Source organism: Pavona decussata, unplaced genomic scaffold (assembly GCF_977016875.1).
Source record: "Pavona decussata unplaced genomic scaffold, jaPavDecu1.1 SCAFFOLD_102, whole genome shotgun sequence".
NCBI classification, from domain to species: domain Eukaryota; kingdom Metazoa; phylum Cnidaria; class Anthozoa; order Scleractinia; family Agariciidae; genus Pavona; species Pavona decussata.
In genome coordinates this window covers 8,670,001-8,681,783 of record NW_028145517.1, presented here as the reverse complement: position 1 = coordinate 8,681,783, position 11,783 = coordinate 8,670,001, and the positions used below count along the sequence as shown (strand labels likewise).

The 11,783-nt window shown below is 39.4% G+C and overlaps 1 protein-coding gene and 1 long non-coding RNA gene across 5 annotated transcripts in view; one reads left to right on the top strand and one right to left on the bottom strand.

Annotated features, from left to right (window-relative positions):
• LOC146472113 (uncharacterized) overlaps window positions 1-11,783 on the top strand; it is an 80,889-nt gene that overhangs the window by 18,574 nt on the left and 50,532 nt on the right. The window contains exons 2-4 of the long non-coding RNA XR_014866777.1: window positions 3,648-3,823; window positions 9,725-9,904; window positions 11,226-11,306. This is a non-coding gene — a long non-coding RNA (uncharacterized LOC146472113). The remainder of the gene's footprint in view (window positions 1-3,647; window positions 3,824-9,724; window positions 9,905-11,225; window positions 11,307-11,783) is intronic.
• Window positions 1,230-11,783, bottom strand: part of LOC146472116 (neuronal acetylcholine receptor subunit alpha-3-like) — an 18,814-nt gene continuing 8,260 nt past the window's right edge. For 3 of the 4 annotated variants that reach the window (XM_085120702.1, XM_085120704.1, XM_085120705.1), the window contains 7 exons: window positions 10,576-10,670; window positions 9,736-9,875; window positions 9,164-9,208; window positions 6,732-6,841; window positions 5,676-5,985; window positions 3,696-3,954; window positions 1,230-2,840 (listed from right to left, as the gene is read on the bottom strand). In XM_085120702.1, the coding sequence (XP_084976828.1) occupies window positions 2,194-2,840; window positions 3,696-3,954; window positions 5,676-5,985; window positions 6,732-6,841; window positions 9,164-9,208; window positions 9,736-9,875; window positions 10,576-10,669 (1,605 nt within the window). In that variant the 5' untranslated portion in view covers window position 10,670 and the 3' untranslated portion in view covers window positions 1,230-2,193. The remainder of the gene's footprint in view (window positions 2,841-3,695; window positions 3,955-5,675; window positions 5,986-6,731; window positions 6,842-9,163; window positions 9,209-9,735; window positions 9,876-10,575; window positions 10,671-11,783) is intronic. The other variant, XM_085120706.1, reaches the window with a different exon arrangement.

The window sequence follows — 11,783 nt, the reverse complement described above, 5'->3', positions numbered from 1 at the left end:
TAGGCAATACTCGTCATTTGATATCTCTTCTCTTGTCTTTACTGCTTAAGGAAAAGACACATATAACCTAGTGTTTTCACCTACGTCACTTACACTCACAGTTACCAAGACGTTTCTCTTGTAAATTGAATTAAGGCATTCAAATGCAAATTTATAATAGACGCAATTTGCATTCATTAATGCAAACCTCTTGTCTCGAGCTTTTGTAACGAGCCACTTTATAATTACGAATTTTTTTTGTCGGAGATAGATTAAGTGTTTTGGGTTTTAGATAAAATTGAACGGCCGGATTGAAGTTCTTCAATTATTTGAGTAAGCAATAGCTTTCTTAATTCTGAATTCGAAAAAATATTTTAAATGTTTCGTTTGTAAATAAATGTAGACCAGCCGTCCACTGTTATAATAGTTTTATAGACAAACTTCGTAAATGATGCGTTTTTCGGACCGAAAGACTTCCATATTCGATGGATTTAAAACACATAAAGATTAACGTCATTGCCACCAATGGTGGTTGTTTGATGGAGTGGAAGAGATTTCAAGGCACCCATTTGATTGATGAGGCTTTGATGTGTACTCGATCAACGTGCAGTATACGACGAACAATTAAATTGCGTTTCTAGTTTTTTCAAGTTCCAGCTCATTATTGTCACGGTTCTTAACTACGAAATAGTATAATATTCAGTCGTAATGTAATTTTTGGGAGCACATACTAGTATCTACACTATTAAAATTTTCTGCCTTTTTTTCCCCTTACTGCCTCGGAAGGCATATTGCCTTGGATACGGGCTTGCATTGTTAAAAATCATTCTCCTCTGTAAAATTGAGCCAAAAGATTAAAATAGCGCCAGTATATTTATAAATCTATGTCTCTGATCTGATCAAAGAACCGGGTTATAACTAGCAGAAATCAAATTCAATTGACACCCGTTTTGTATCGTTATTTCTGGTTGCAAGAAGTTTTCAAAAAAGACCACAACCCCGTTACCAGAGTACACTACTGGTTACGAGGTTGCCAAGACCTTGATGTGCAAACGATTGACAGCCCATTTTACAGTTGTGTACTTAGTGACCGGCCCTTGATTGGAAGCGAAGCTGGGGGTGACTTTGTTGTGATACAAACCTCACTGTACTCTCACTGTGCTAACAAAGTTTGATTTACGTACGAAAAACAGTGAGGTTTGTATCAAAACAGTCACCCCTAGTGTCACTTCCAATTAAAGGCTAGCTCACTAAGCACACAACCGTAAAATGGTCTGTTCACACACTAATTTGAGAGCTTTTAATCCTACGAGCTGAAAAGTATCCTTCACCGCCACATTATTTCTGGTGTTTTTTTTTATTAATTTTTTTTTCGAACAGAAAGGAAACTATTAAGCATTTTTTCAATTCATTAAATTGTTATTTCAAAAAGGCTTAATGCCTATATAACCGGCAGTGTAACTATATTCTTGAATAACAAACTGGATAAAATAATTTTACTTGGGAGCCTAAACAGCAGAGCAGTTTTTTCTTATAACGTTTAAATGATCAAAATACTTGGTAATCCATCAACCAAAGCAAGCCGATATCTGCCTCGTCTCCACACCTCATATGAACGTTAAGTTCCTGGGGCGAGTGCGGTGCGCACTGCATCATTTCCAAGTCATGCCCCTTGTTTTCTTGCGCTATTTAGAATATGAATGAATACAATGGCGCTTGTGTTCCAAGGTGCTATAAATTGAGGAACTGTACTACATTAACGACTTTTTACAACAATATAATGTTTTACAGATTTAATCTCGTGCTCAGATCACACTCGATTTTGTGGCGAAAAGTGACCGTGGGAGATCTGCGTACGAGATTAGTAAAGAATATGTTAGTATACGAGGATTGCGCCTATGCTGTAGCATTTTGAATTTTGTGAAGGCTTTATGCGTTTGCTGCATAGGATATAAGGCTGGGCTCGCTTGTCATTGCCTCCGACATCATGAACGCCCAGCCTGCCAGCTGGTTCCTCGGGACCAACATTACCACAGTACATGGATAGAAAGGTCGCGGCCGATCCCCCTCTACATTCATTGATGTTCTAAATAGAGACACGGGCCGTGTGCAGTGCACAAATGAACTCGCGGCTTGCATGGAAGATGGCGAGCCTGGCCGTCCCACCGTAGAGCCTGACTGAGAATGAGCAGATGGATAGACGCCACTACATAGCTATGAAATTTGAAACATTCGTCTCACTCTTGGTGCTTGTAAAAATATAACCGCTGCGGAAACACATCCAATTAAAATGGAAAAAATAATGATGATCCTGTCCAAGACCTGTGAAGCGGCTCGCCACTCATCCTGCCACTCAATCATCTGTTGCCAAGTCGGCTCTTTAGTCTCAGACTTTCTCGCTGTTTCCTTATTTAAAGTCTTCTCGCCCCGCTTGGATGGATTTCTTCTTAGCGAAACGCCATTTAAATTTGAAACAGAGTTGTTAGTTTGTTCCTCTTCTTCGGCGCTATAGCTGAGACTATCTTTTCTCATGCTGACAGACGTAATCGCCACGTTCTGATTTTGTTCAAAAACGTCTGTGATCCCCACCCAATTCAGTCCTCCATCCGAAAGGTTAAAGGTATCAAAAGCTGGGTTGTGAACAACGTCTTGCGCATGCGTGGCGTCTATGGACCGCTGGCTCTCTTTAGTGGAAAATCGTCTCGCTTTGATCTTTACTTTGAAAACAGGCGCCAGCTTCTCTAGTAGGAAGGTTTTTACCCAACCTGGCATTTTTGTTTTGCTGTAGTAAAAGTTCAGGACAACACAAGTTGCTGCAATTGCCAAACCAATTTCAAAGATTGCGACAGTATAGTATGTCCCTGAAATGATAGTGAATTCAGTAAAAAGCATTAGTACAAAGGTAAAGCTATGGTGAACAATTAAAAGACACACAGCAAACATTCCTCGATTTAATTGTTATTTTAAAACGACCTTCATGGAGTAGCAAGGTTATGCTTCATCATCATTTGGCATCTTTGAAAATACTTAAATACTTTACACAAAATAAACTATTTATACTGCAATGGTCGCACTACACAGCTCTGTGGTATGGCCAGTACCTCACGCATGCGCACAGCCATATCACCCGGATAGTAGTAGCCATGGGCCGCTATTTCGGCCTTATAGGGCCTCAACAACATGGCATAGCCGTTGGACGCCCGTTACCTGTATGATCCGAAAGCCATGTTACAGGCGTCCTATATAAACTTACAAAGCGTTGATGATGATGATGATGATGATGAGTCATCATAAATATCACTACCACCGCCACTTCTTTTCTTGGTACCCCAATGTCATTATCCACGAGCACAAGAGCCCATTACTTGGAGCGTACAACTGCCATACTAGGCCTTTGCTACGGCGTTTTCACAGATCGGTCTATTTTTATATGTGCATGGGAATACGGGTATTTCCAACGAAAATTTAAAGCTTCAGACTGGTTTGAAAGGCTCCCGTAGTAGATTAGATTGGTGGGGACTTCAATCTAAAAATAAATACGTCGGAGAAAACGCTGTGACACGAATATATAACAGTTGTACGCTCCGGGTAATGAACTCCTGACGAGCATAATTGATTTTCTTTTTGGCCTCCTCTCATTACATCATGTTTACGTCACGTTTTAATAGGAAAGAAGTCTTCTGGGAAACGAGGGGTACACTTCACATAATACTCACCAATCAGGAAGAAGCTGTCAGAGCTCGGCGGCAGTTTGCTTGATGTAAGCTCCTGGAAGATTGTCATCGCCATAAGGATGGTGATGCACAGCGACACCCGCTCGCCACACTCAGGCGGCAACACAAAGGTAAAGAACACCATACAGGCTATCAGCGCGCATGGGAACACCAGATTAATGACGTAATATCTTGAGTGACGCTCCAGGTTTAGCGTCACCAGTACTTCTGAGTAAGGATGGGGACAGCAGCTGTACCTGACCTAAAAATGAAGTGATAACTACGGATTATCCCTGGCCCAACTGAAATGGACCGTTCTTATACTCTATAAACATTAATGATAATAATAATAATAATAATAATAATAATAATAATAATAATAATAATAATAATAATAATAGTAATCATCATCATCATCATCATCTTTGTTTCTATAGCGCTATTTCTACTAGTTAACCAAAAGCGCTTAACAAAACCACTAAGATAGTATAATACTCACTAATATAAGAACATATGCAAAGAAAGAAACATTTAAAAGCAACGACTAAATAAAAAGATCCTCACTCTGGTTTTAAAAGAACTTAAGCAAGCTGTAGTTCTTATATCAACCGTCAGATTATTCCAAAGTGTGGGTGCAATGACTGAAAAGCGCGCTTTCCATAGGTTTCAAGTTTGTACTCGGGGACCACTAAAAATTCTTTATTGGTGGAGCGAAGGCTTTTGCTGGGTGTATATTTAATTAAAGAGTCAGTTAAGTATTTAGCTTCAACCTCGTGGTACGCTTTGAAAGTCAAAATCAAAATTTTAAACTCTATTTTAAATGTAACTGGCAGCCAATGTAGTTCTTTCAATATCGCGGAGATTTGATTGTGCTTCTTAGTGTACGTCAGAAGACGGGCCGCGTCGTTTTGTACGTGTTGGAGCTTTTGCAGCAAATGCTGTGGTAGGCCGGATAGAAGAGATTCGAGAAGTTACAAAGGCATGTATAAGAATTTCGCGGTGGTTGTGAGATAGGAACCTTCTGATGGTATCTAGATTTCGCAGATGGTAAAAAGCTGATATGCAAAGTGAGTTCATTTGCTTGTTCTTGAAAGGGTGTTACCAAACCAAACACCGATGCTTTTGGCCGACTCAGCCGCGACAATCCCTTTGCCTTTGAAACAAACTTGAGCAAGCAACTCATATATCGTCTTATTGTAGTTTCCTGCATTGCTGGCCAGTTTTGTAAGGGAAACTTGCATTGGTTCCTTCTTTTGAAATTTCCCCTTATTTTTCTCTACCTCAAGAGCATCAACATCTTTGCTGTGAATCGCCCATTAACGTAATCCCCCTGTACCTTTTCAATATGTCGGGCATTGACACTTGTAAATATTACTGACACGCTTTGACTTTTCTTTGCTCATTGGCATTGTAAGGGGGAGGAAGGGGACAAGTGAAAACATGTCTAGATTGGTCCCAGCGAGGCCTAGATTGTAGATTCAATTCAATTGGCCATTCCCAAGTTGCTGTGAACCTCATTGTAAAAGCGAGGCTAAGTGCAAAGTTTTTATTATGAAAATTAGTTTTCATTCACATGCAAACAAAACTACTTTTCATAGGAAAAGCTTTTCACTCAGCCTCGCTTTCATAATGATGTTCACAGGACTCGGAAGTGACCTAAAATTCACCCGGGCTAACATATCAACAATCGGCCATTTTCAAGATGGGGTCATTTTACTACAACTACCAGAATTCTTTGCTTTTGGTTTTGGGTTTCTGGTGCAAATTAAACCTGATATTGGCTACTCCACACTGGGATGACAAAACAGGAAAGGAAAAACGAAATTTTAGTACAATGACGAAATCGTGCAAACGGCCTCTTGATCGAAGTTAACTCCAACTGAAACTGGATGTACGGTATATAGCATCAAATTCTCACTAAAGCAGTGGAATAACTACATTGAATCAGTAAGGAGAATTCATATTTGTAGCTACATAACATACCTCATTCCTCACCACATCAACACTCTTAAGATCCCACTCATGGGACGGCTGGTAAATTCCTTTCACTAAACCAGACTCTTTCTCATGTTCATAAACGTCCAGCTTTGACACGTCATATGCCCAAGAAGCGAATTTCATGTGGCATTTTTGCTCGTCAAAAGGGAAATACTTTATGTCTATTTTACAGATGCTTTGGAACATTGCGGGTGCCATCCAAGAGTTATTGCCATCATACGAGAGAGAAATCTTGGTTTTGTATTTCTCTAGCGCCCCGGCGGTATCCATGTCTTTATCAGCGCTGTAAAGGATACTACAATTTATTATTATATAATCCACGGACTAAAAAAAGATAGAACCGCCTTGTATAACATAATAAATAGCACCACAGGAGAATACTGCTCAACAATTTTCATTTGAATGTTTACACTTCAGAATTTCATCTACAGACTCAAAAGTTAGAGCCACCTTGTGTAGCATGTATAAAGAGTATCACAAGAAAGTACTGCTCAGTAGCTTTCATTTCAATACTGACTCTTTACGGTTTTATCCGAATTAACATTGGTGACAGGATGCTAGACTAAACCTTCAGTTAAATGTGGAAGGATCATTGTAATAAATGAACTTACCCTCAGTTTTTGGAACAAGAGCTCTATAATACCAAGCTCAATAAACGTGTAGGTAGGAATCCATTTCTGTAGGAAGTTCCATGATTTTTTAAAACATGTTTTAGTTAAATAAAAAAAGAACTTTGAAGGAAAAAATCCGAACTTGGAAACTTCACATTTTGAATTTATTTAGCGAGAGATCATCCGCTCTCAAAGCTCAGTGCGTATTTTTTAATCCATATCTTTCCTCCCCTGTCGTTCATAAATCATTTTCACGCGTATGTCGGGTTTGTTCAGTGCCGCCGCAAGGGACTATCTTTACTAAAGGGTCAGACCCTTACCTAATATATTTGTTAACAGCTAAAGCAGTTCCTTCGCGAAGTTTCACAGCTTACTTTGCGTATGAGTAAAGAAGAGTCAAATGATAAAATTGCTTTAATTCTGTACTTACTTGTTGTACAGCAATACATCCGGGACCCAGACTTTCGTCGGTTCTACGTAAACAGTTTTTAATCCATCAAAGTCGTTTGGGTTCCAAGTCAGATCTGGATTGTTCCAGTCCTAAACAGAACCAAAGAGTCCTCTTGCTTTTCTTACTTATATGGAGCCTCAACTCGTACAGCAAATTCATGTTAAATTGTTGGAAACAATGTCTTAATTTCAAAACTTAGTTTAAAGGGAGAGTTTCACGGTTCGGCGCATGTGCGAGCGATAACGTTAGCGCTGTCAAGCCAATTGTTTTTGGACCAATTAGAAGCGAGTACACAACACCGGCGGGATACGGCGGGCAAGTCTTACAAATTGCTGGTATAAAAATAAAACTGACATGACCGGCCAGTGTTTTAGTCACGTTTCAGAAAGAAACAAAAAGGCTGTCCATGTAAAACACATGGGGATTTTTGCAGGGCCGCTTTGTGAATGTCCCATGACTTTCAAGAAATGCCAGACCTTTTGCGAACGTATACGGTTTTATTTTAGTACAATGTCGATATCTCGCGGCATCGACTTTTTTTTATTACGCGCGGTTCGAAAAGCCGAGAAGCTCCCTCAAACTTCCGTACTTAAATCCAGTATTTCATCAGCATTCAGTGATAAACTTACTATAGTGTGTACGCTCGATAGCCTGATTTTATTACACCAGCGAGAAGGCGAAGAACGAGAAATCCGCAAGCTTCGAGAAGCGATGCGACCGTTTAGTAACAACAACACTAGTACTGAGCGTCCTTCGGAGATGCTGGAATGCATTTGAGAAAACTCTGCCATGGTGGCAAATCAAAACTGCGTTTGCCATTCGCAATGACCATAATTTTATAGATAAATGAATACCTTACAATAGATTTTGTAGTTTGCCGCAAATCTTTAGGATTTTTTTTTCTACTGCGCGCTATTCGAGCCCGCTAATAGACGACTACAACTAACTCGCACATTTTCATATTTATTCGCTTCGCGTCTCAGTGTTGTACAATTTTTTTCCATCCAAAGCAAAACACTGATCTTTGATGCTGTTTGTCCGTCAAATTCTCCGTTTTTGACAGTTGACTTCCCTATGAACAAACAATACGGTTGAAATCTAGAAAATTCTCGCGAGTTCATCCAAAGCCAGTTGGTGACCTTTGCCATTTCCAGCGAAAGCAGATGTGCCGCGAAATCGTTGTCTATTTTAAACAGACTTATCTCTTTACCAATTTTCCACATTTGGTGGACGTATCTAAACCACACAGGATTTCTACATCCACTCCACTCTGTCCGCTTTAACTTCTGTGCTTCCAGAGAGTCCACAGAACGTCCCGTCGCCGGTCGGCCGCGACGTCTCCTTGCCGATCCATCGACAAACATGTCGTTTTCGGATGCTAAAACACTTTTAACCTTACAAAAATCGAACTTATATTTACAACAGGAAACAAAGATTATAAAAAGTGAAGAACGAAGAGCGGATGATCCAAATTCGGGCGCGATTTCACCAGATTGTTCCACCACAAGCTCGCATCGAATTTAGTGTCGACCCGTACAATTTATTTTTGAGCCGGTCTGCTCGCGCATGCGCTTGACCGTGAAACTCGGCCTTTAAAAAGTGGAGATAGCATTTTAGTGTTCGAAAAAGTAGAGATGATTATAGCCCATTTTCACGTTTATATTCTCCGCACGCCGCCATTATGGATTTATGACGTCATGCGGTTGCGCTGTTGTCAATTGTTCTACACGAAACTCGAGAACCTCTGCTTCCTTGGGCAACCGTATGACGTCATGGGATCCAAAATTATCAGAACACTAAAATGCCATCTTCACTTTTTAAACTAAACTTAAATTAAGGCACTTTTTCTAACAATTTAATGTCATTTTGTTACGTCTTAAAAGTGGACTTTCCCTTTAATTGTGTGCACAGTAAAATAAGCGTTGCTGATGTAACATAGCGGACTACCATGGATCGATATTCCTGCGCTTTTGTCTTGAGTTAAGACGCAGAGTATTAAAAAGTAAGAAATCAGAGGAGGATTTAGTGGTACGACTTCTATTCCATCACGATTTGAAAATTCTGTACTGCTTTTACACACCGGTACGAGAATTCCTCAGAACGAACGGTATCACCTATTAGTTCCTGCTGAATGGCAAACTGAAATAGTCGCAGGTTTCCATTTCGGTTCAACCAGTTAAATAGAAAGGGCATGGAAATATAATTAAGCTGGCAGTCTGTAAGTAGTCTGCCAACTGAAGGCAATTTACAGCTGTTTATGTCATAAGATACCAGAGACATCAAATATGACAACAACTCACTCTTGCAAAAAGCAAAAGTGTATTTTATAACACGGACCTTTGTAGAGAACGTTACCCTTCTCGTAGGAAAATTATCAATGTAAATTAGCGTACTGCGCATGCTTGCCTAACCTGTGTCATCCACCACTGAGACTGCAGTGCATTGTTCTTTTCGTTCTACAAGATAAAAAAATAAATCATGGGTAAAAATATTTAATCATTTATTCATCCATCCATCCATCCATCCATCCATCCATCCATCCATCCATCCATCCATCCAATCAATCATTCATTCATTCATTCATTCATTCATTCATTCATTCATTCATTCATTCATTCATTCATTCATTCATTCATTCATTCATTCATTCATTCATTCATTCATTCATTCATTCATTTACTGGCGTTCACTCCATCGTCTTGTTTCATAAGAGTTAAGATGCATTTTTTTGGTTTAGCATGCACCCTATATTTTTTTTTCATTTATTCAATCATTCATTCATTCTCAGATTTCCATGCCGTTCTTGTAATGAATGAGGTCATTCTTTCTTTCACTGATTAACTAAATTTCTTCATTCCCACGCTCACGCACTCAGTCACTCACTCAGTCACGCACTCAGTCACGCACTCAGTCACGCACTCAGTCACGCACTCAGTCATGCACTCAGTCACTCACTAGTTTGTTCATTTCAGGTTCAACTTACAATGTTAACAATGCGGACAACCTTGGCTCCTACCCAGACCTTCACGCTAATTCCTCCACCCGGATGCCCGTCTCTGTCGTATCCGGCGAATAAATGCTTCAACAGCCTCTGATGGGCATTGTAGCTAAAGTTTCTTTCCGCTGATCATACAAAACAAGCAAAAGGAAAGGTAAGTATATTATGGGGATTATTCTTCAGCAATAGGTGGAGCTACAGTGTTCGGAGACTTGTTCCCTGCCGTTGCGTTGTTGTTGTTTTTATATACCAAAAACTGTGTCCCTTACTTTCTAACTGCCCAGGTTTGTGAATGAGAACCAGCAAACTGCTTGGGACTAACAAAATGTTGGCGCTTAACCTTGCAATAGAGTAATGGCAAGCGAATTATAGCTGGCGAGTTATGTTTAAAAAATTGGAGGCTGCAAAAAGCACTAAGAGTTTCATGAATTTTAACAATAGTTCTGCAAGTGAGTATAGACTCTGTGAACTCAGCTTGAAGATGAATTCACAGAGTCAATTTACTCGTGACAAGTGAACATCCTTGACACTCAGTGCCTGATCATGGAAAGACCATTGCAAGTCATGCACACCACAGTAAAATAGGCTGTATATCAATCAGTACATGCTTTCAGATGAGTTCCTTACCTGCACACCACATTAAACTGATAGGCTGTATATCAATCAGTACATGCTTTCAGATGAGTTCCTTACCTGCACACCACAGTAAACTGATAGGCTGTATATCAATCAGTACAGGCTTTCAGATGAGTTCCTTACCTGCACACCACAGTAAACTGATAGGCTGTATATCAATCAGTACATGCTTTCAGATGAGTTCCTTACCTGCTGATTGCTGGCAAGCCAAGAACATCACTACTGTTTCCAAGAAAAGGAATCCATACGTGAACCTGACGTCTTTTAAACTTTGTAAGGCCATCCTGGAAAAGAAATTCAGGAAATTCAGTAATCAACCTGTGATTAGTTGGTCAGAGCCAGAGCAGAGGATTCACTTACGAAATAAGATTAAATTAGAAAGTGTTGGATACTTGTGCAATAGAAGATAGGTGCTTTTATAAATTTCATGTCAGTTTCAATTTTAGCAGTCTCATTTAATCTACGTTGAATTAACGTATCCAATCTCGTATGATTCCAGCCAGTCGGCTGTAGAACAACAGAATAACACAAAATATTTTTTTTATTAGCTTTACGCAACACTAATAATACAATACTAAACACTACTAACACTAATTGCGATTATGTACAGTACTGACTGTACTTACAATATATGCTTACTATACTACGATACTAACAAATGCACCATTTACAATACTAACGGTATCTTCACTAAAAAGAAAAAAGATTTGGAAAAAGGAGCATGACTAAAGATATTGTTAATACCTTGACCATTGTATCAACATGCATATTCTCCACACTATTCTTCAGTATTTATTCATCAAGAAATTTATCTTTGGCGATCATTTCTTTTTTTCTAGTGACCTGTATGTTTGGCCATCTACTGACTGTATCGTAAGGAACTGAGAAATCAAGTGCTGATCACCGTTGGAGCTTAAAGGGTAGGTTAAATAGCAGCTTTCTTTTTGACACAAAACGTAATTTCAGTTTAATTGCCATTGTAGGTTTCCGTGCAGTTTTCCACCAACACAAGCCTCTTAATCTTTGTTACGTCCGGCTGATTATAATAACATACGATATCTATAAATGGAATTATCGCTGTTTTGAACCATCAATGTATGCACCTATACAGCTGCGATGTGTTTATAGACTTGCAGGCGACCAAACAGTAATTGTGCTCAAAAGATGTCGCCGGAAAATATACCGCCTTTTTAGCTTATCAGTCGATTCAATGTTTTCGTTGAAAGCACTATTTATTACTATGCTTTCTTGTTTTGCTTGAGAACAAGCTACTTTTTTTGAAAACAGTTGGAAATACGTCATTTAGATGAAGCTAATTCAGTACGCAGGTGTTTAAAAGTAAGCTCTGCCTTTAATTTTCCCAAGGTGTTATTTTCGTTGTCAGTTTTCGCCCCTCA